The sequence below is a fragment of the Schistocerca cancellata genome, chromosome 2 (assembly GCF_023864275.1).
Source record: "Schistocerca cancellata isolate TAMUIC-IGC-003103 chromosome 2, iqSchCanc2.1, whole genome shotgun sequence".
NCBI classification, from domain to species: Eukaryota; Metazoa; Arthropoda; class Insecta; order Orthoptera; family Acrididae; genus Schistocerca; species Schistocerca cancellata.
Window position 1 is genome coordinate 899,842,741 of NC_064627.1, and position 25,979 is coordinate 899,868,719.

At 37.6% G+C, this 25,979-nt stretch overlaps 1 protein-coding gene across 1 annotated transcript in view; it reads right to left on the reverse strand.

The window, feature by feature from the left end:
• Positions 1–3,256: 3,256 nt before the first annotated feature.
• The window catches only part of LOC126162838 (brefeldin A-inhibited guanine nucleotide-exchange protein 3), a 294,784-nt gene continuing 272,061 nt past the window's right edge, over positions 3,257–25,979 (reverse strand). The window contains exons 26-30 of the mRNA XM_049919600.1: positions 25,028–25,154; positions 19,945–20,173; positions 17,600–17,883; positions 14,690–15,908; positions 3,257–5,111 (exon numbers count right to left, since the gene is read on the reverse strand). Of these exons, the coding sequence (XP_049775557.1) occupies positions 4,896–5,111; positions 14,690–15,908; positions 17,600–17,883; positions 19,945–20,173; positions 25,028–25,154 (2,075 nt within the window). The 3' untranslated portion in view covers positions 3,257–4,895. The remainder of the gene's footprint in view (positions 5,112–14,689; positions 15,909–17,599; positions 17,884–19,944; positions 20,174–25,027; positions 25,155–25,979) is intronic.

Sequence of the window (25,979 nt, forward strand, 5' to 3'; positions counted from 1 at the left end):
TGCTGCAGCTGACAGCAGTGATCCCCTTCAATTTATGTAGGACATGTCCATAAGAATAGACACCACACATCCATATAATTGATACACTTAGCTGGGCAATGGATTCACCTCCTGTGGGAATCTCAGCGTAGCGAACAGTGAGTAAAATGGACAGGGACTGTGGGCAGGTGGCGCTCGTTGGGAATGTGGATCTGCCATGAGGCGTGCCAAGATAGTAAATGCAGTTGTGATAACACTGTACCTCGGAAGGCACAGTGGTTAAGAACCTGCATAGTAAGCAGGAGATACTGCGTTTGTATCCGGGTCCAGTACACATTTTTGCTCATTGCCGCTGGTTCTGTGTAATACCCCGCTGCAGCTGACAGCAGTGGCCCCCTCCAATTTACATGTAATACTAAATACAGGGTGTGCAAAAGTCGGAGAACACTTTCAATTATTTATTGTGCAAGAACTAAACATTGTACGGATGTCATACATATTGCATTTTGAAGAGAAACTCTGAAAGTGTATTTGTTTTACAAACATTCGATATCCGAACCATGAGTGACCCGGCAGACGTCAATAAGGTAATCGAATTCTTGCCATACCCATCCCAGCATGGTATCATTGACTGTGGCAGTCGCTTCCCATATTCTCTCCCAGAGCTTTGCTACATCATGTGGTAGAGGCAGTACATACACCAGATCTTTAATGTGTCCCCACAGAAAAAAGTCACACATAGTGAGGTCTGGCAATCGGAGAGGCTATTTCATGAAACAGGTCGTTTGCACCTGAACTCGCCATATTTGTGACTAGCGCTCACTATTGGCAAATTACCAAACTATGCTGTGGTGGTATACACGAAAAAAACTTTCAGGGTTTCTCTTCAAAATGTCATATCTATGATACCTGTACAATGTTTGGTTCTTGTACAATAAATAATTGAAAGTGTTCTCTGACTTCATGTACACCCTGTACTCCTTTCCTCTATAGGTAACACATTTCTAATTCATGAAAAAATGTTGATGATTATTTACAGTGATCACTCACCTTTTCCATTTCCATTTTCCTCTTTCTTTTATTGCTGTTTACCTTTGGATGCCGGTGTGTGTATCCAAATCATGTTTCAGAGAAAAGTAATCTTAAATGATAAGTGAATGACGTTGCTGTTCTTCACCATTCTTGAGATCTAATGACAATGAAAATGCATATGAAAGTAAAATAACAATAAGGGAATTAAGAAAGACCTTGAACTGTTTTAACATTTCAGCAAGAAAATTATATTTCTTGTAACTCAGCTACAACAAGCATAAAAATTCTGTTGGAATATTAATATAGTAATTCCAATAGTACTCAATGATAACAATTCATATATAATCATTCAAAAGCAATTATGTAAAGCATGCTTATAATACTGCATTACTTATCTTTGATGATTATTGACTAGATTGATGGTACATTTTATTTGTAGACCACAAAAAAATAATTGTAAGTAAAAGAAATCATGAAAGATAAAGCTCCAAAGTTACATCTTTTTACGTACTTACAAACAATTAAACTGAGTTAAACATTGAAAGAGGATTTTTATCACTTGTAACAAAATATGACAATAATTTAAGTTACAGCTTTCTTACTCCAGAAAAATTAATTTTTCTTACAATTTGGCTGTTGTGTATATGAAGAAAAACAAATTACAGTAAGTACATCAATTACTGTAACATCAAAACAGTTTCAAACCCCTCTGTGACTGTAATTAACTTGAACTGTATTTATAGCAAAAGAAAAATCAGAAACAAGTTCATCTACAATTACATTAACACAGTTACTATTATATTCTGGCACATCCATGACACAAGACATCCGTATCACACACAATTAATGTTTTACCTGAAACCTTCTTCACTCAGTTAGCCAAGAATGAAAAAATGCATAGCAGCATTTCTAACCTTAATTTCTTCAAGATCATAGGATTTTGTAAAAAGAATTAAGGACACTGTTATAAATCATAGACATAACACTTCTGAAGTACAATGTCCAACAGAATTTATGCATTCTGTATAAAAACGTCAACAGTATTTTTCAAAATGTCATGTCTCAAAATTCCAAGCTGAATATTACAGGGGCTATTTTTTTTATTTAAAAAGTCCACAAAACCTTTCAAAATCTGACAAATAAAATGAATAATGGGACCAACAGCAACATGGTTAAGTAGAGTATAGAAGATCACCTTCTTGCTCTTTTAATGAGAAGGCTCTTTGGGTTTCCCAATTGTTAACTGTGTGTCTTCTCTCATTTTCAAATTATTTTTCAAATTTTTCACATAATATTCATTAGTGTAGAGTGTGAACAACCCTTATATATTTTACAGCTCTAATGTTATACAGTCTTCAGTTATTAGTGCTTCATTGTAACAATCCACAACCACTGATCATCTTACTCTCTACACAAACAAAGTATTTACAATTAAAAAATTATTCAACATGAAATTATTTGAAAGGTATTAAAATATTCAAACATACAACAAAAAGGAGACATAAGTGCAAGATCACTGATCTAAGGACAATTTATGCTGCTACACAAACAATTTCATGCACTGCAACTCTATATATGTTTCACAATTCAAATAAGAAACTATTTCCTGAAATAGATATGTGATATATCAGATATTTATATTTGTCCAAAACTGATTTGTGAACTGGTAGCTGCCTATTTTATAAATCACACATTCTTACTAACAGATGTGTTCCTTTAACATATTGATACTCAAGAGTCAGTAATGTATAATCATGTTGTTTTAAGTATCAACTTTTCAACAATATTTTAAACAGCATGTATTAAAAATAATTGCTATCATAACATCCATAGTGTAGATTTATAAGGTAAATTTTATAATGTCAGAAGCTTTACTGCGGGAAAGAATTTGAACTTCATCAACGTCCAGTACCAGCAAATTAATTTATTCTTTACACATTTCGAATAAAATTTATTAAGATCAGTTATAAACATACAAATAACCAATGGAAACAATGCTATTGGAATGAGTGATTTACTTATAAGAATTTGGGAGTATAATGTGAGGATTTGAAATTTACTGAAAAATTATGGGATAACCTTCCAGTAAAGATTTATAACAACATTTAGTCCAGCAATATTATGTATTCACTGTTGCTTACACAGTATCAGTTACTGTGCAATGGCAGTGTAAATCAAATGGCTCACTGATTTTAAAATAAAGTGGTGGAATGAACCTTGGTTTTACCTTCTTCACTAAAGTGTTCTTGTATGAAGTAATTCCTGAATGCAATTATGTAGCAATCAGTAGTATAAGTCAGGGAAGGTAACAGTCACAGATATATCAGCTGGACAGATGAAATAAACCTCACATCATGGTTTCATTTTTAGTCTTCCATTTTAAATATATGGGCTGCACTCTATAGGATAAACTCTAATGCTGATAGAGTCATCTTAAGTGGTCCCGGAATTTCCATCAAAATCATAAAATGTAACATGAAAGTAATTTGTTATTACATGAAAGTACTCTAAAATTTAATCACAGACGTCACAGTGCTTCATGAAATAGAAATAGTAGATTGAAACAGACTCACAGGAAGCTTACTGACAGTGGTCTTCCTGACAGATTAATATCATGTAGCAGACTGGTCTTTCAATGTAGAACTTTGGCAACAATGCTCTACTAACAAGGTAGCCCTCTCATACATACTAAACAGACTGACAGTGAAACAGTTTTATCAAAGCTTGATGTACTGTCAAGCAGAGAAAACCTGTGACATTGTAAAAGAGATTTAATCTCTCGGGAAGAGCAAAATGGAACCACTTCACAGAAATTGTCCAACAAAGAGTTCCTTTCTGTGAGTTGACTAATGAAAAAGAATCACAAAAATCCTGAATTTGACCTTTCTTAACTTCTCATTTACTAAAATTGCAATAAAGTAACACCTTAATCATGTAATGTGCCCAAATTCTTAAACTATATTAATTAAGGGAAGTGCACTGCCCAACTTCTTAAACTATATTAACGGAGGGAAGTGGACTAAGTTTTCAGGCATGTCTGTCATACAACATGCATTGAGAAGACCATATACACACTCTTACTAACATATGTGTTCCTTTAACATGTTGATACTCAAGAGTCAATAATGTATAATCATAAAATGTGACATGAATTTCAATATTATGATAGTTTAAGAACTCAAGTTTATACATTTCTAAAATGTTTCAACTTAACAATGCTAATACACTAAAGTTTAGGGAATCTAACAAATACAAAAAAGGTGAAACAGAAACTGCTCGTTTCCCACAAATATGTTAACAATAGCTCTTGCGAAGTGCAGCAGTACTGCTCTTGTAATCTTGCTGAATGAGTCATACTAGTTCCATTTCTGTCACTCTTAAGTAATGATAATGCCCATATCATTGAACTCTGTAATCAACTGAAAAAATGTTAATAGCTTTTGAGTTTGGTGTTATGATCCATAAAATTACTCTGTGTGTTGACTGCATCATATTTCAAAAAATGTTTCAACCATTATTAAACCTGTCAGAATATGCAATATTACGTGCCCTGATGAAAGGCCACTTTAATAATGACTGACACTTTGGTTCACATCTACAATATTATACGGCTGCCAGCCAAAATAATTTAATGGACCATGAAGAAACTTTTTTAGTAATTACTTGTCACATTTGATTCATCATTCAGTGTGATCTCTATGGTCCTGTTTTCTATGCTTATTTGTTTACACCTTTATAGACATACAAGTAACATTATTATTGTAGGAGATAATCTGTTCACCTAGGAACACACAGTATTCGGAAGACAAACAGTAAATCAAAGAAGCTAACTTTTCACCAGACAACAGCAGCATAAAATAGATCAACAATGAACAGAATGCAGCTTATTCTGGACTGAATCCATACAGCACAGCAACTCGATAGAAAAATTCAGCAACAGCTTGTTTCAGTGTAGTGTCTGTAGCATGTGCTGTGAGCTGGCGTACACCATGGAACAGCACAGGTAACAATGTGCGAAAATGGTTATCATCTAACTGCGCCAAGAGATCAAATACAGAGCCCAGCATTTCTGCCCAGACTTTTCGGTGAGCTTCACTATCCTGTTACATAACAAAAAAATTACAGAAAGATGTAGAACAGTTAAAATAAACTAAGTGTAATGATACATCTAGGACACTAAATGTTAGCAAAGAGGTCAAAACTACTTAAACAAACACACACACACACACACACACACACACACACACACACACAGAATCCAGTCACACTTACATGACCACCTGTCAAAAGCCTGAATAACCATCTTATGCTGCACAGACCACTGTGGGACTACTAGGAAGTGAGTCATGAGGCTTTGGAAGGTACCTACAGGGATGTGGAATCATGGCAACTTCACTGCCATGGCCAGCGGCACTTAAGTTTCTTGGTTGAGGATCTATGGCATGAGCAGCCCTATTGAGGTGGTCCCACAGATTCTTGACTAGTCTACATCCGGGCAGTTTCATGTCCAGTTGAGTACAGTAATGATCCTGGTGCCCTTCCAGTCAATTAGGTCCATTGTGAGCTATGTGACACATTGCATTGTTCTGCTGGCAATGCTAATGCACCGAGGAAAAACAAACTATATGTAGGAATGGACGTGGTATGACAAGTAAGCAACTATTTACTTACACATATGGCCACTGCCAAACTGTGGCCAACTGCATACTTCACTATCCAGTTGCCGCTCTTGTTGCATGCCACAACAAAAATGACTTCAATAGCTTGTTCACTACAGGGGCCGTTTCGATACTCTCTTCCAGTAAAAGTTTGCCTGAACTACGCATATGGGAATTGTCTTTTCAACACATCCTGCACTCTCACAGTCCCTGTAGCCTAAACCTCTGATAAACTGTTCCTGCTGCCTCACCTTGCCTTTTCCGTACTCTCTACTGTACAAAACTCTCCTTTTCTGTCCAGACTGTGCACTGCTTTCTCTAATGAATGTTCCTCCCCTCTTCCTCCCTGTCCATGCAGGCATTCAACCCCCCCTCTCTTCCCCCCCCCCTCCCTCTCCTCATTCCTCTTTTCAAATCCTCTTCCTTCCCTCTCCCATTCCTTTCTCCCCCTTCATCTTCACCTTTCTCTTCCCCCCCCCCCCCCCCCCCATTTACCTCTCTTCCTCTTCCTACACCTCTTTTTGTACCCTCTATACTCTTTTTGACTTCTTGTGTGGCTGCAACGTCATCTATCCAAAGATCTGCCACTTTCCTGCGACTCCCTCCTTGTGACCTCTATTCCCTCCCCACTTCCATCAGCGCAGGCAACTGCTTTCAATAATCCAGTATCAATCATTAATCTTTCTGTGTTCACAAGGGTGTGTATTTGGGTACCTGTGTGGTTGTGTGTGTCAATGTGTGTACTATTGTGAAAAAAAGAGCTAGTTCTTGAAAGCTAGTGTGACTGCAGTTTTGTGTTACATGTTTCTGTACCCCATGTATCACTCTGCTACAGATGAGTGGTTGCCTTTCCCTTATTTTTATGTATTGCTCCATCCAGGAATTTCCATTATTGTTTAATATAGGATACTGAACACATATAGAGAAGGGCAGAATGAATGGTCACATGTTGGTTTGACATGCAAGGGAGTGCCACAGAGATGTTGAAAGAACAACTGGTAGACACTTGAAGGTAGAAACAGACTACATTGAGAAAGCCTGCTTACAAAGTTTCAAGAACTGTCTTTAAATGATAACTCTAGGGATATACAAAACTCTCTATATACCAAAGTATTCAATAAATTGCAGAGAACCATCCAAGCTGCAATATTACTTTTCTTTGTTATTTGATGATTAGTTTTGAGTCGAATTCCATCCACTTAGCTATGCAACAGCACCAATTATGAGAGCCACATGTCTATACATTCAAGTTAAACATCTTGTAATATAGTGCAGGGCTGAACTTCATATCACACCCTTAGAGATCATGAGAACAAGATCATATTAATTACAGCATGCACAGAGGCACTTAACAGTGGTTTCCAGTGTATGGATGTAGATGTAGATATTAATATTACAATTTCTAACAAAGCATTAAATGCAGAGACATTAAATCTAATGTGGCAGACCCTGTATACACCACAAACAAATACAAGGAAGGATCAGAAAGTAATGCGCAATAATTTTTTTCCGCTGGTATTGCAGCTGTAATGTTGAAATTTCATGACAATATAGTTTGAAGTTTGCGCTGCAGAGGTTTTTTTTCTACATGTGCAGCTCTAGTGAGAGAACCCTGAACTATGAAACAAAAATGGCTCATATGATACTGTCATCAAATTGTGAAGAGCAGTGTAGTGTAGTTCGATATTTGTGGGCCAAAGGGCATGAAAAGGAAATCCACAGGAACATTCAAGCATATATGGGGATGCCTGTATGGACTGTAGCAATGTCTCCAGGTGGTGTGCATTCATCCAAGAGGGCCATGTCAACTTTAGTGATACTCCATGCTCGGGGCAGCTGGTAACAGCTGCAAACCCGCAGAATGTTGGAGCCGTTGAGGCAGCAATTTTGAATAACAAGCATGTGCAACTGCACACTTATTGTATATGAGACACTGAAGTTTTGTAAACTTGGTGCTCGCTGGGTGCCTAAGAGCCTGACAGACAACCACAAGGGCCAGCGAATGATGACAAGCTTGAATCGCTTAATGCATTACAACACAAAGGGCATGACTTTCTGAATGAAATCATCACTGGTGATCAGTCATGGGGGCACCACTACATGGCCAAAACCAAACACACCTCATTGGAGTGGAAACATGCTGGTTCCCAAGTATGAAAAAAATTCAAAGTAATTCAGTCTTCTAGGAAAGTGCTGTAACCGTGTTCTGAGATATGCATGGTGCATTACTGGTGGACATGGGATCACTGGGAATGCTGCAGCCCATATTGAAACTTCAGTTAAGTTGTGTAGTGCACTTCAAGACAAATGCCACAACATTAATGTTGAAGGTGTCAAACTTCGTCATGACTATGCCCGCCTCCGTGTTGCTGCTCCTGTTCATGAGAAAATTGCCAAACTTGGGCAGGAGGTTTTCCAGCATCCACCATACAGTTTGGACCTTGCAGCATCAGACTTTCATCTGTTTGGCCCCATGAAGAAATTCCTGGCCGGCCAATGCTTTGTGACAGGTGTGAATGAAAATCAGCAGTCCAAGATGGCTATACTCCAACCAAACAGACTTCTACGAACAGACCATTTTGAAACTGGTACCATGATGGGAGAAATGTGATGATAATCGTTGTGACTATGTAGAGTTCATTTGTGATTTTATTGTTTTGTTACCTATTAAACTTTTTGGTAATAAAATTATTGTGCATTACTTTCTTGTCTTTTCCAATATAATTTTAAGAACAACATCTAAGGAAATTACAAAAAAAATATTAAGAGACTGAAACTCATAACTCTTTCAGCTATGATGATGTTTCTTTTAGAATGTATAGGATTGCCCTTCAACTATAACTGTACTCAGCCAAAAATTAGGTACATTTTCTAATAGGCTTAAGTATCTATTAGCGACACCAGTCTCAAAAATTGAAAATAAAGATATCATCTGTAATTGCAGGTTTGTTTCACTCTATCAGTCTACACATTATTTCCCAGAATGTGACCTACAAATCATTAACTGCCTGTTTGGCTTTTGTAAAGAGTTCTAACTACATAAACCCATGTTTAATCTCACAAATTGCATTCTGCTATAGCTTAATAACAAAAATGACCCTGTTCATATATTCTGTGGGTTTGCCAAGGACTTTGATTGTATCAAAAAAATATTCTTTGGAAACTAAAATGTTGTGGTGTGAATGGGAACTGTCTTGCCTAGATGGAGTTTCATCTCAATAACAGAAAACAGATCACATTGATAAACAGCACTACTGAAGTAAAACATACTCTTTATGGAGGAACATAAAATACGAAGTCCCACGTGTTTCAGTTCTATGTCTACTTTATTTCTAAATAAACTCTTTGCCTTTACAAATGTCTACTTGTTGCTGTGTATGAGCGGATGGATATGTGTGTGTGTGTGCGAGTGTATACCTGTCCTTTTTTCCCCCTAAGGTAAGTCTTCCCGCTCCCAGGATTGGAATGACTCCTTACCCTCTCCCTTAAAACCCACATCCTTTCGTCTTTCCCTCTCCTTCCCTCTTTCCTGACGAAGCAACCGTTTGTTGCGAAAGCTTGAATTTTGTGTGTATGTTTGTGTTTGTTTGTGTGTCTATCGACCTGCCAGTGCTTTTGTTTGGTAAGTCTCATCATCTTTGTTTTTAGATTTATTTCTACATAAATTTTATTCAAATGCTTGGTTCACCTTTGAGCATTTTTACATGCAATCAGTGTCATAATTTATTTAAGTAATTAGGTAAAAGACAATAGTATAAACGAATTATAAAAGAGACATATACTGTGTGAATTGAGGTTATATGATAGACTCTGTTGCTTACCACATGATTATCTCTGAGGAAACAAAAATCTTATCCCACGCATCAAGCTACTGGGATTCTGTCATCAAAGGAGTTGTTGAAATCCGAATGTGCATACAACAACATTAATTGGAACAGTGGCTGTGAGGTGCATAACAAAAGGTGACTGATGCTTAAAGGCTAAGAGAAATAAGCCTGCTTATGTACCATCTAATGGAATCAGCATCACTATTAATATTCTTCCATAACAGACTTCAATATGCTCTCTGGCATCATAGGAAAGTTCTGTGAATTTATGATGTCTCCAAGAAATAATTCACAGAACTCCATACAAAAGCACCACATAGCCTATCAGTACAATAGTTAGCTCCTGATGATGACAGAAAAGTAAGCTGTTAAAACCTTGAGTATGCAAAGCAAATCTGATGCAGCAAGAAAACCAAGAATCATTTACATGCCCAATGTCCATACTTTCATGACAGGCAATGGAAAAAGCTTCAAAACAAGATTTTGTTTCTTTTTAAAATGCTCAAACTGTCGGCCAAATTAGCAATTCCTTCTGCAGCTTTATTTTGAGACAAAGAGATTGTTTAAAGACCTTTAATATTTTCTAGAAGAATAATATCTGCAGTTTAAATTAGATATTCCTTAATGAAATCACCCACCTTTAGTAAAAGGTTTTGAATTTCAGTAAACATGAACATTTTTAGAAAATTTGGGATTAAACAAGGCAGAAGGGATAAATAACATATACGTGATGCTCTCCAAATGGTCAAACAAACCTGTGGCCTTTTGTGCTGTCCTTGTTTCTATATGTTCAACACCTTCTGTATTTGGTAAGGATCTGAAGCACTTGAGGGATATTCTAGGATGAGTAGTACCAGTGTTTTGTAAGTAATCTCTTCTGTAGACCTACTGAACTAGTATATTACCAATGAAATGAAGTATGTCATTTGCTTCACCTATGACTGAACCTGTATAATCATTCCATTTCATATCACTCCAAACATTTACACCCAGATATTTGTATGTGTTAACAGATTCCAGTTGTGACACACTGACATTTTTATCATAAGTACATCACTTTTTTCTTTCTTTTCTTGTTTTGTTTTATGAAGTGTACAACTGAAAATTTCTGAACATTTAAAGAAATACCTTGAATGGTTTATGGATGTTGCATCAGATGGTGGTGTGTAAACTGCACAATATTTTCACAATGCAGCTGCACATCATTGTCAGGTGCTATTAACACACTGTTGTTGTGGCTTGGCCACTAATGCACTGGCTTGCTAGAAAAGTGCAGGTGCAAAGGGGCAGGGATACAACAAAATCAAAGAAGAAGTCGACATCCAGAGCCCCCTGCAGGAGAAACAGGCTGCAGTCTACTTGAGTGCAGTGTGGGAAAGTGTGGCAGCAAGCTGTGAACCCAGCATGCATACATGGGCAAGCTCGTTAATGGTCCTGACCCTTGATTCCTCATTTGTGTTAAATTCTTGCATTCACTCATCTGCAGCCAATGATGCACAAGTGCCGCCAATACTGGTTTCCATACTTTGCTGAGTTGAAATCCAGAGCCCTGTTAGCTCTAAGTATTTCAGTTGCTTCATTAATGATACAGTCACAGTATGTGGGGGAAGGTGAGAGTATTTGGGCACTCTGCAGTTCTTGCCGCATTCCATCATGACAGTGTTCAGCAACAGCAGATTTTTCTGGCTAACCCAATCTGGTATGATGCCCATGTTCATTGCATCTGTCTTTAACAATGCAACACATCTAGCCAATGTAAGATTTCCCATACAGGAATGGGATTTTGTATATTCCTGGTTTTTGTAGACCTAGGCCATCTTTAACAGAACTCAACATCATTTGCATTTGCTAACCACCACCAATCTAAGGCACAAAAACCATCCTCATGGAGTTCTCAATTTTTCCTGGTAGCTCTTTAGTGCATGATGGTCTAAATGCATTGCAAATCATCTTATCGGAGTATCCATTCTGGAAAAATCACTAAGCAGAGATGGCTAAGCTCTGCTGATGAACTCTCTGGATCTGAGATAGCTTTAGCCCTATAAATGAGAGTCTGCAATATACCACTTGCCTGGGATGGGTGATGACAGCTCATCGATACAGGTTGGTGTGTGTAGTTTTACAAAGCACACTGTGACCCAAGAATCTGACTTCTTTCCACAAATAATGACAGTCAGAGAAAGTAGGTCTCCATTTGCTCCACTTCCATGGTGAAATACATGATCAGATGGATGAAATTTAGATTATCCAAATATGGAGTATTTTAAGTATTGCTGGCCCATGTGGCCATACCACAAAAATATCATCTACACATCTCCAAAAACAAATTTAGATTTCAAAACTGCTGACTGAAATGCTCTGTCCCTGAAGTCTCTCCAAAAAATATTAAGTACCATGAGAGACAGAGGGCTACACAAAGCAACACTGTAAGTTTGCTCAAAACAGGGTCATTAAGTAAAATGTAAGTTGAGGTGAGCACATGCTTGAAAAGATGTAAGAAATCCTCTTCCAGCTTAATTTCTATGTGTTATAGTGAATCCACAAAAGGCACTCATGTGAGCAGAAAGAGGCCACTTAGTTTGAGGTGCAAGTTCTTCTACTGTTTTATAAAATCTTCCAAATATAGTATTTACATTTCCCTACCAAAGAGCTCAAAAGAGAAGCCATACATTTTGCTAGGTAGTATGTTGGGCCTCCTACATGGTTCACAATGAGGCAAACTGGAGCTCCTTCTTTATGTATCACTGGCAGGCCATTAAGTTGTGGTGGAACTGCTGCTCAAGCTCTTTTTCAGATGGTCAGGAAACTGACTGGATTTGAGGAGAGCAGATGTCTTTCATTGTACAGCATCCGTTGGATCCTTCTAGAGATAACAACATGCTGAGTCCACCAGAAAATCCATCATATTGTCAAAATAAGATATTGCAGACAGAAGGACAGCAGCAGTCCCCTCATCAGCAGATAAAATTACTATTTCTGTGTCTTCTCGTAAAGAATGGAGTTATTTTCTTTCCTAGATTCTTATTCATTATTGAACCCACTCCTGCACTGCCCCTATGTGACTTTGTATTTATAACCCTTTATTCACCTGGCCAAAAGTCCTGTTCCTCATGCCACTGAACTTCATTAATTCCCACTACACCTAACTTCAACCTATCAACTTCAATTTTAAAATTTTCTAACTTACCTGCCTATTTATGAGATTTAATATTCCACTCTCTGATCTGCAGAACACCAGTTTTGTTTCTCCTGAGTGGCCCCCAACTGATGATCCATATGGGCAACAATTTTACCTCCAGGATATTTTACCCAAAAGGGTGCCATCATCATTTAACCATACAGTAGAGATACATGCTCTCAGGAAAAATTATGGCTGTAGTTTCCCCTTGTTTTCAGCCGTTCGCATTGCCAGCACAGCAAGGCTGTATTGGTAGGTCTGACAAGGCCGGATCAGTCAATCATCCAGACCCATGCAACTACTGACAGGGCTGCTCCCCCTCTTCAGGAACCACACATTTGTCTGTCCTCTCAATATATACCCTTGTGTAGTGGTTGCACCTACGATACTGCTATCTGTATCGCTGAGACATGCAGGCTACCCCCACCAATGGCAAATTCCATGGTTCATTTGGGAGGGGGAGGGGGGGGCATTTAAACCAAAATTATATCAAAATTCAATTAAGGTTAATAAATAAAACAGGTCTGAAATTAGTTTATAAAATTGATTTTCTTTGTTAATATATATCTTGCCTTGTTCCAAATTTCTCAAATTTCTCCTTCATGTCAGAGAACATATGAAACATTACTAATAAATGACAAATATGTTGAAATTATTTAAAGTACAACATTAAAAAAGGAAGACATATGAAATACGCACATCCAAGTAACAATTTTACGGGAAACAGATATTGAGACTCAATTTAAAAATATGAGTATTTCTGGAACCGAGGATATATATATATATATATATATATATATATATATATATATATATATATAATAGAGGGAAACATTCCACGTGGGAAAAATATATTTAAAAAGAAAGATGATGAGACTTACCCAACAAAAGCGCTGGCAGGTCGATAGACACACAAATAAACACAAACATACACACAAAACTCTAGCTTTCGCAACCAACGGTTGCCTCGTCAGGAAAGAGGGAAGGAGAAGGAAAGACAAAAGGATTGGGTTTTAAGGGAGAGGGGTAAGGAGTCATTCCAATCCCGGGAGCGGAAAGACTTACCTTAGGGGGAAAAAAAGGACAGGTTTAACTCGCACACACACACACATTTTACAAATGTCTGCTTGTGTCTATGTATGTGTGGATGGATATGTGTGTGTGTGCGAGTGTAAACCTGTCCTTTTTTCCCCCTAAGGTAAGTCTTTCCGCTCCCGGGATTGGAATGACTCCTTACCCTCTCCCTTAAAACCCAATCCTTTTGTCTTTCCTTCTCCTTCCCTCTTTCCTGACGAGGCAACCGTTGGTTGCGAAAGCTAGAGTTTTGTGTGTATGTTTGTGTTTATTTGTGTGTCTATCGACCTGCCAGCGCTTTTGTTGGGTAAGTCTCATCATCTTTCTTTATATATATATATATATATATATATATAGGACAAATGTCTGCTTGTATCTTGTATGTGTGGATGGATATGTGTGTGTGTGCGCGAGTGTATACCTGTCCTTTTTTCCCCCTAAGGTAAGTCTTTCCGCTCCCGGGATTGGAATGACTCCTTACCCTCTCCCTTAAAACCCATATCCTTTTGTCTTTCCTTCTCCTGCCCTCTTTCCTGACGAGGCAACCGTTGGTTGCGAAAGCTAGATTTTGTGTGTATGTTTGTGTTTGTTTGTGTGTCTATCGACCTGCCAGCGCTTTTGTTTGGTAAGTCTCATCATCTTTCTTTTTATATATATATATATATATATATATATATATATATATATATATATATATATATATATATATAGAGAGAGAGAGAGAGAGAGAGAGAGAGAGAGAGAGAAGGAAAAAATCCCTTATTCACAAAACTAAGCAAAGAAACATATTGCTTACCCACATTCTTGTGCTATACACTACATAACAGAGCAAATCAACTAATGACAACAACAAAAAGTAAATATTTGTGTGAACTGGAATTTTATTTCTTCTGAAATGGAATACAAGTTTGCTTCATTCTATTAAATAGTTTTTTGCTTACCCTGAAGAGGCTGCTTTGGCGCTGGCGTTCTATCTCAAGTGGCACCGGCTCACTGGGTGGTGGTGGCTCAAATGCAGTGTCAACCTGCCCTTGTGTAAGGAATGGATTTTTACGCTTGTCTGTATATGAAGTAGGCATGGTGTGCGCTTGTTTATGTTTTTTGTACTCCCCCATCAATCCCTCTATATCTTTCTCTGTTGCAACTTCATATACTGAATCATTCACAACCTCATGATTAGCTGAAAGTCCATCACACAGGACATTAGTATCAAGCCTCACTTCAGTATCACTATCACTTGACGAGGAGTAGCGACGTGCAAAATCAGCTAGAGCAAAAGGTTTACTTATGCTCACATGCTGTTCACTTTCAACTGATATTTCCTTGCACACAGTTTCTTCTGAGACAGCAACTTGATCAGTGTTATGAATGTTTTGATCGGGTTCATCTGTAGCTGAAAACTCATCATCAGCAGCCTCTGAAATATCATGTTCTAAATCTTTATTAATATTTTTATCTTCTGTTCTTACACATGACGAAACTTCTGTCTTTGCCTGGAAAGAGATAGCATCCTTCTCTTCATAATTTGTTGTCATATTCTTACTCAGAGATTCCTTCCTCTTTATTTCAGGAAAATCATCTGGATGTGCTATAAGAAAAAATATTGGCTGATCAGAAATCTGATCAACAGCTGAATGCTGTCCATCTTTGTCAAGAACAACATCAACATATGTCTCACAGAGTTGATCAAAACTTTGACGTAACCTTTTCAAGAAGACTGACATATCGCCATAGTCATAATTCGTTTCTGCTCCTGGCTTCTGCATAATTCCTTCTGTTGATTTAGTGTTGCTGTTCCTTTCATCTTCCAGAATTAACTTTACCTTTTCTAGAGTAACTCCACTCTTCCACACTTCATGTAAGCACAAATCAAACAAAGTTACTACTTTCAATGTCCATGCTGCACCTGCTTGCCTATACAGATTGGCAGCTCGTTCAAGGTTAGCTACTTTCTGAACTAGAAATTTTAATCCAGGCCGTGAATCAAACTGTATTGCCCTGTCATACGAAACATCCAAACACAACAGAAGTGTTTGAATGTGAGCTGGCAGCATGTACTTCATAAGACCTGATAATTTTTGTTGCTCATTCTGTGACTTTGCTTGATCCCTGTTATCAGTAAGTTTAGCTGCAGGGCTATGCAGTAAAACATTGGCCAAACTGCAAGAGAGAAATGAATGTAGTCAATAAGACATGGCAGTTACATACAATTGGTAGTAAAACCGAAGTGATCCCTATTTTCTAATTAAAATTAAAATTTATAACATAAATATTTAGAGATGTAGCATTAACAGATGGCACAGAATTGGTAGATTTTTAAATCTGCAGGGTGATTCTTATCAACACTCAAAAACCTCTGAAGTGACATAGATGATGTTGAGACAAATAATTTAATATCCAACACATGGGGTCACAAATGTCGAGAAATATCCCAAATGAGAAATGTTAAAAATGTGACATCACCAGATGACGAACCTTACCGCACAAGCAGCAGTTGGGTTTGGGCATGAAGAGATGATTGAGGGTGCAATAGCTGCATTTGACCAAATGGTGCAAATTTTGAACACCTTTGTAAATGTGATCTGCTGTTAGTGTAGAAGTTACAAAATTATTGTCCTAGTAAAAGCTGCACTTATCTTGTTTCTTTCGTTTCCTCTCTTCTTTTTTTCTTTACACAAATTATTTAGTAAAGATAATTAGGCCATTTACTGATGACAACACAATTGGGAAGCTTATACTCATTTACTTATGATGCAATACGGTAATTTTTTGCTGTGCTATAATTTGCAATAAATCAGCAGAGGCTGTAAGACTGGTAAATAAAACAATAAATCTTACCTCAATGAAAATATACAATTATCTAACACAAGGACAAAAATACTGCCTGCTAGATGCAAGACTCAAACCCTGAGCCTCATGTGCTAAAGTTACACACATGGGCATAGAGGCAACGGGAATACTTGACTTGGGTTGGGATGACTGAGGGTGACAGACCGATAGCCACAATCACTACACGTACGGCGACTACTTCATGTGGTGATGTTACACATTCAACATTTGTCATCCACTTTTGGGGTATTCCCTGAAATTTGCGACTGCATGTCTTATATTAAATTAACAGCCTTAGTGTCATATACATTACTTTTGGTGTTTTTAAACATTAATAAAAATCACTCTGTATACGTGAAGTAGGTCTACATCCTTGAGAGACATTGAAGATGGGTACCAGTGGTCACAAGGCAATGAATTAATGAAACTGGTTCACATCAATACATGATTAGAATTCAGAAACTAAACTAAAAATGTTATGATTTACATTTAACATTTAGTTTCATGTTTGAACTAAAAAAATGAGCAACAGGAAATATACCAATACAATTTTCTAGTGTGACACACATATGCACTGAGACGGTGCTATAAAGTGTTTCCTTCCTCCTATTTTTGTTTCTTTCCTCATGCCTGAACTTACAATGACGTGACTGTATTTCACTTGAAAAAGAAGCTGACACACAAAGAAAATTCACCTTTTGATTTCTATTCAATTTATGGCCCAATTCCTTCTTATATTCTTATTCAAGTTTTCATTATTTCTGCTTTGTAATAATGAAATGCCAAAAATTAGCTTTTACAAAACACTCATAACATGTTTGCATTAGAAACATTAGTGAGCTGGCTCATATATAATGCAAGATATTTTCTATACCTAACATCTCATACTCATTACCTAGTCCAATAGTCTGCAAACTCAACACATCAAGAGTTTGTTGAAACTCATGATGAGTTTGCAGACCAATATCAACATGGCTGATCCAGTTACAAAGCTAAAGGTTTACAACATTTGTCACTGTCACCTGGGTATGATATGAGTGGTCCCTTCCAATAAAATGGTGCCAACAGTCTGCAGAAGCATTTGATGTGCCAGAAGTCCAACAACCAGATTCCGAAATGGTACACGCACAATGTACAGATCTGGATTCAAAGTGTGGCCTACGTCTGGGGGATACAGAAGAAAGATGTAACTGCGTTCTTCCCCGTTATCAGACACATTGGTAGACATATATTCAGACTGTGACTGGGGACTGCTTGGTTGATATCCTGTTTGTTGAAGATCACGCTGACCTTCCAACAAGAACACCTGTAACAATGAGTAGAAACAAACCAAATGGACATGATATAAACGAGGAGAGTGAGAAACTTCAATTGTATACAATTTGAAACATATTTACTTATGAAACTTCCAACAGATTTTTAAAGTAAAATATACATTTTAAAAAATGTTGTTGAGCAGGACTTGAATTCAGACCCTTGGCTTTTGCAGGACATGCTCGTAACAACTGAGCTATCCTCCATGGCATAATGCACAGCTTTAATCTGCCGCTATCCCTCTCTTATTTATCCAAATTCCACAAAAGCTCTGCTGCAAACCTTGTGAGACTATCAGTATGAGGAGAAAGGATATGACTAACAATAACTTAGCCACAGGCTAGAGGTTGTTTCAGGAATGAATCTTTGACTTTGCATCAGAGCACATTGTTACTTAACTCCCTGATAGATCACATTATACACAGATAGCTAAGCCAACAAAAACATTTCCTGTATAGGCAAGGGTTTTAGTTTAAGCCACTGTATTAAATACAATTTTAATTTTTCAGGATGTTATATAACATTGTGCAACCCACTAAAGACTGTTACACTGTGTCTGTGCTGTATGAAATTTAAAAAAAGTTAATCTTATTATAGCACAAATAAGAAAGTTAAATATAAAAACAGTAGCTGTGATTAAAACTGTAATAAAAAGTGGAAACAAATAAAATTAAGGTCATAGTAGCCATAATATTAAATGAGTGACACTGTTTCTATTACCATCATATGAGGAGTTCTTATGTGATTGCCTATTTAAAACAGAAGAGCAAAATTTCTTGCAGGCCACACAAAAGCAACATATCAATTATTTATTGTATTGCCACTACTGGCGTTAATGACTTTCAGTAACTTTTTTCTGCTTCTGTGTACATTTAACATTTTGACCAACAAAGAAGTTTAACATACTGGGCAGCATAAATATTGCAGGTAAGTTCTTGAAGAACATAAATACTTCTGTACAACCAAAAAAGCAAAAGCGTTGAGTTGATGATAGGCACCCATAAAGGAAATAAAACTTGTTAGTTTTTGGAGTTATCCTTTAACGGGCTGGAGAAAAATATAAACACAAGCACACGTGTGAACGCCACACACACACACACACACACACACACACACACACACACTCTCTCTCTCTCTTATGCTCCTACATGGTGCTGGCTTGACTATCAGCACCAATGCTATTTTTTGGCAGGTGGACTGCTGGTTGTGGTGGCCACTGCCAAACTGTTGTCAAGAACGAAGTGGACCACCCAGTGGCACAACAGGCAGCTGAGCACAATATGCCCAATTTCAATGGCTATTTCACAATCCAAGCAATCTGGATCCTTCCTGACATCACCAGCTTCTCTCAGTTATGCAGATTGGGGGTTATCCTTACAAAATATCCTACACTCCCATAATCATTCTGGCCTCAATCTCAGGTAACCCGTAGTCCCCACACCCACCACCCAGCAGTTTCCCTTTCCTCCATCCTAGCACTCCATCCCAATTCATGTCCCCAAATTGCCTTCAGCTTCTGCTGCTTTCTACCAGCCACTGCACTTGTGCCAACCCATATATCTGCCACCCCTCCTTGCCACACACCTAGCCAGCACATCAGGTGCCTTCCTCTGAGGTCACTAGACACCCAACCCCAGTCCCCCTCCCTGCCTCTCTCACCCTCTACCCAACCTTCCTGGCAACAGTATCTCCACCACAAGAAAAACAGCACTGGCATTGTTCGTCTACCATGTATGGGCATAGGTGTGTGTGTGTGTGTGTGTGTGTGTGTGTGTGTGTGTGTGTGAGGTTTACTCTAGTTCGTCAAAAGATAGCTCTGAAAGCTAGTAAGGTTTCTTATTTCTTACATGTGTGCCTATTGACAACTAAATGTTTCTACTTTACAATGAGTGTTCTCTTTTAATCCAGAAATATTTACAACATTTGACACACTGTAATTTATATCTATTAACATGAGTACACATTTGTTGTGTGTCACTATCACAGCCATTATTTCTGAACTGAACTATACCCTTTTTACTTTTGCTTCTGATCTTCATATCAAGCTCCTTACCTGTTGTGCGAGCTGTTTCAGCCTTTCACATTCTCGAACCGTACAATCTCTTCGAGCAGCCACTTTGACCTGCCCAACATCTCCATAAAAACAATGAGACCCTGGTCGGAATGCAACCATCAGCTGCTGCAGTGAGTGTAATGACACAGAACAGGCACGATGCAGTGCGACAGTTGCCACTTGCCACTGTGATGGAGTCATCACTGGCCCTGCACTCAGCACAACATGTCTACAGATATGGAAAACAAAGATGGTCTAAAATTAACATACTGAAGCCTCCTTAAGTATCTCAGCACAGCTATTAATAAGAGATAAAATGATGACACATGCCTGGGACAATAAGTTCTTCAATGTTATAATAATTAATTCAAAATTTTCATAAATGTTTATTATTAATGAATCACAGATAATAATTAACAATTTAATGCAGTAAAACCTCTCTATTCATTATGTTTATGCATTTGTTTTTAGTAAATGAAAACGATGACTGCTCTTTATATTTTGTTTTCATTTCCAAAATTCCCCACTAGTGACCATTTTTTCAAGAACCACCAACATCCAAACTCATGCAAATTGTCCTGTGTTGTTTCTTTTTTAACACACTACTGCCTTGAAACTTCCTGGCAGATTAAAACTGAGTGCCAGACCGAGACTCGAACTCGGGACCTACCCAAGCACGACTCATGCCCCGTCGTGAGTCGTGCTTGGGTAGCTCAGTTGGTAGAGCACTTGCCTGCGAAAGGCAAAGGTCCCGAGTTCGAGTCTCGGTCTGGCACACAGTTTTAATCTGCCAGGAAGTTTCATACCAGCACACACTCCGCTGCAGAGTGAAAATCTCATTCTGGATACTATTGCCTTCTTACTCAGCATACCAATATTTGTATTCACTATTAAATGGTGAAACACCAAGTTTTGACACAAATCAGTATCAGCGGTAAAACAGTCACCTATGGCTACAAGAACAACTTGCTTATCTAACAGAAAATATTATTTAGGTATTCGAATAAGCAGAATTTTTTATTATAATTAAAAAATCATACAAGTCAAAGCAGACATTAATGCCAAAGAATCTTTTTTCCTATATGGGCATTACAGAAGGCAGTGGACAGCCCAATCAGTCACCACACTTTCTCCACAAGTCTCTTCAGCTGCTGCAACTGTCATCTTGTTGCCACGAACCCTAGTACCCAGCAGAATGATACCTCTTTAATCTATTTTTCAAGCGACAAGATTATGTCCTCGATATTCTGAAAAAGCCTTTCTGCTGGGTGTATTGTGTGGATAGTGTGAAGCACACTCAGAGAGGCACTCTAAGTTTTTATCTTCCTTTGTTTCATGCCAGAATCATCAGGTATGAAATAGTAACAAATAGTCACGTGTGTTTAGTTATATGCACTATGAACCTCCTATCCTTTTCTAACTTCACACCCTGCAAATTACTCACACACAATTTTTTTCTTACTGCTGCAAACTTTTATTCCCCTTCTTATTTTTAATGCTGATGTTAATATTGTATGTAGTGAGGATTTTAATTTTCTTGACTTTGGTTCTCGATGTTTTCCCAACTTCTCCCACACTACCTCATCATCACTGACATGTTTCTGGAGCTCAGTCTGCTCAAGTCAAAGATGATATTTTTCTGCTCTTTAGTGGAGTTCAGATGAAGAAAAGCATTTGTGATAAGTTAAAATTGTATGTTGGAACATTTTTAGTGTCAGATACTGGCTTCACCTCTCGTAACTTGTGAATGACATAGCAATAGTATGTGAGGCAGGGGAATGGGGTTCAAACTTAACAAACATGGGCAAAATATCAGAAGAATGGAACCCAGAATTGCCACCAACTAGGCAAAATGAATACCACCACATACTGGAGACACACCTGAGCCATCACACAGAAGGTCAACAAATTTAAGTACCTGGTGGAGTATTTAACAGGAACAAACAAGAGCAGTGAAGGGATAAAGTAAAAACAAAGAAGATGAAGTGGCTACTGTACGACCAGGTTGCTTGTATTGAAAATAATACTAATGCACACTGAGGCGACACTATAAATACATAATGCTTAACTATTACAAAAAGAAAGAGAGAAATCCTTAAGAAAATGTCCTGCCCCAAAGGAAGAGGTAAAATACGGAAATGAAGATCAAGGGAAGAACTGTACCAAAGTTTGGCAACAGTATCGCAGGAAATTAGACTCCAAAGTGCAAGATTTGCTGGACATTTAATCTTCATGGAGTTGGATGAAAAGACCAGAAGAGTATGGGAGATAATGTTTAGATTGAAAGTAAAGGCAGGTACAGCCTGTTGATAAACTGAAGAGTGAGCAGGCAATATCCCAATTACTCTCTATCTAGGCATGTGTCAAGAAGCACCTATGAACTGTTTCACAAAGTTTCTGCATTGTACCTTTTTAATTTATGGTGCAACAGCATTCACACACATCTGGGAAGTGTTTATATTGTTTTGGACATGTCTGAAAGAACAGACATCATCTTTGATCTTGTTACCTTTATAAGACAATTAATCAAAGGAATAATGGCATCAGCTGCTAGTGGGCATGAATTAAATCAACAGGGAAAGTTTGAAAATTTGTGACAGACCAGGAATTATACCCAGATTTTCCATTTCTAGTGAATGGTTGCTTTGACCACCTCAGCTATCTGGACACAGTCCCTGACTGGCCCAAATTCCCAACTTATTCACACACCACTGACATAGTGCCCATGCCCATTGTCTTCCGCACTCACAGCAGTCACTGATTCCTTTAGGAATTTGGGCTTGTTTGTACATCTGCACTGAAAGTATCATAGGCCATCTTGCCCTGTGTGTGTGTTCTTTCGGACATGTCTGAACGCACAGACACCACATACATATAACCGTGTATGGAAGAACAGACCCCCACTTATATATAAACAGTGCGAGATGGCCAATGATACTTTTGCACATGTCCAAAAGAACAGACACCACATATTTATAACCAGGGTGATACGGCAAATGATTCTTTCTGTGAAAATGCACAAACAAGCCCGAATTCCTATGGGAATCAGCAATCACTGTGTGCAGTGAAGGTAATGGGCAGAGGCACTACAGCAGTAGTGTAGGGATAAACTGGGAATTATAGTTGGTCAGGGACCATGTCCTGACAGCCAAGGCATTCAAGGTGACTGTTCACAAGAATTCTGCCTCAAGTTCCAGTCCAGCACGAATTTTCAACTTTCGCCACTGATTTAAATCAACGTCCACTAGCAGCTAACGTCATTACTCCTTTGATTAACTGTTTGTTTTCCATTAAATACATTAACACTATACAAAATAAAATTGCTTTCTCTGAAATCACATTATAAACTATGCTACTACAGGAACAAATATCATAAAAATAAATAAATAATACATTGCTCATATAGCTGAATGTATTAACATCCTCTGTCTATACGTAAGTGGACTGATATATTTTGATACGACTTTCAACAGAATGTAGTGCAATTATTCCAAAGAAGTTACGGGATTTACTTATATTAAAAGAAAGTTGGCTGTGTTGTCAATAGAAGACAGAGGTTTTCTTTGATGAGATGCGTTGAATATCAACAAGGATACATCTAAAAATGTTTCACCTATAATCCAAGAATCAATAATGAATTTCAATGGAGTTTTTAACATTGTACATGTATTGCAAAGTGTTTCAACTTATATTTCTTAGAACTGAACAAACAATGGAAAATCACACACACACACACACACACACACACACACACACACACACACACACACACACACAAATGCAACTCATACACTTGAATGCAGTCTCTGGCAACTTAAGCCAGTGTGTGTGTGTGTGTGTGTGTGTGTGTGTGTGTGTGTGTGTGTGGTGTCCATTTTTGACAAAGGCCATCCTTGCCCAAAGCTTATTTGTGACAGTCTTCTTGTTGGGCCTATCTGCGTGAGTAGCAACTTTCTTTTTCATAATATTGTTACATTTCTTAGAACTGAATGAATAGTAACTGAGCTAAGAAAATAGTGACAGAATCCATCCAAAAGCTGTCTTCCTCACAGCTATGCTTCATAAATAAAACACATTAATGAAACTGGTTAGGAAGTTTTCAAGTTATTGCTGATTTTGTGTGTTTAGTGACTGTAACATCTATTCATTTGAATCTAATATGCAAAGATTTATCTCAGAATGTTGAATCATATTATCGTGTATATTTTCTTGCACATCAGTAAGCTTATTTATCTTTTTGCCTAACTAAATAACGAAGTCACTCACTAAGTATATACAAAGAACTGACACTATTAACTAATTAAACCAATACATAAGCTCACACAAATGGAACCTACGTAAGAATCCGCATGCTGCACTACATTGCCAGACATGAAATGGGAAACTGATTATTATTTTGCTTGTACAAGAACTGTAATGCTCTTCTGCAAATAGACCACTTCTGCCATCAAACACGCTGCTTGCTCTTCAGTTTACTGATAGACTATACCAAGTGAGTTATTGATCTCATGATGAACTATTCTGAGAAAAGGATCAAGGAGGCAGGGAAGCACAATCAGACAAAGAAGTTCATACAAATTATACACGAGAGATTAATGATAAACAATGATTCAGAGATAGAATGGAAGCCACCAATGGAGAAAACACAAGAACAATAAAGATGAGGTAAAACAGGAGAGAAGGTAAAAAAGAGAGAAGAGGTTCTAGGAAGAGAAAAGGAAAAACCCAATCCATGAAGGTGCAACTCTGGTCCTAGACAACATACTTTAAAAAAAGAAAAGAAAAATGAAAAAAAAGAAAGAGAGAAAGAAGAAAGGAAGAAAGAAGGAGAAGACGAAAAAAACAGGTAGAATAGAAAACAGACAGAATATGCAAGAGATGACTGAAATTTTAAGAACACACTACAACAACCACCAAGAATATCACAACAAACAAAATTTTCAACTGCATGGCCAAGTTAAGAGCAACCATAAAATGGATTAAGACATAAAGAAAAGCTCAGGATGTAATTTGATTTGATCCAGAAGGATATTTAAAATAAGAAGTGTTTTGAAGAGCTGTGTACTAAGGGAAAACCACATACCTGATACAAGCACAACCAAGTCGAGCAATGCTTTCTGTAGGCTGCACCACACATTCTACCATTACTAGGAGCAGCTGCTTTAGCATTAAAGTGGCTGCTGGTATTTCAGCTTGGTTTTTTGTTCCTCCTAAAAGGAGAAGAAAATAATGTTTCCCAAGAAATTTACAATGAATCTTTAGTTCCTTTGCAATCCAACAATAAGAACATTAATCACACTATAAACAGTGCTTTCCACTGAATTGTTTTGAAACACCATATTAAAAATTAGTTTTTCTTTAAAAATGTCCATATCATTATGTAAAATATGTTACTAATTAAACTGTTGGTAAAATAAGTTACCAGACTGAAGCAGTGACAAGTATGAGCTAGGACACTGGTTTTGTATCTGAAATATTTCACTTTGCACCTTCCACTTAAGCAAGTCACAGTGATGACAGTTCATATCCAATAATTTTTCCATTTTACATTTTGTTACATTACCCAGAGACATTTATATTTTTTGGTAACACAGCACATGTAAATATTGTAAATAATATTAAGCTTATGAAAGCAGGAAAATCAAATATAGTTGCAGGAAACTTATACATAGGCAAATGGGTTAGCCAATATTTACCCACATGAGATACACCTTAGAGTATAGTTATTTAATTGGATAGATAAAAAATCTACTCACCAAGAGGCAGCAGAATACAGACATATAAGACTGTTGTGATTGGCAAGCTTTCAGAGTCAGCGTCTCCTTCTTCAGGCACAAGATTTCGGGAACGTCCGAATGGTGAAGCAAAAGGGCTGGAGAGGTCTAGGAACAAAAAGGTAGATTTTGGGAAAGTCACCCCAAACCGCAGGTAAGGGAGACTTACCATATGGGATGAGAAGGAATTTCCTTCTCATCCTGTACGTTAAGCCTCCCCTGAGCCATGGTTCTGGATAACTTTCTCGAAATCTATCCCTT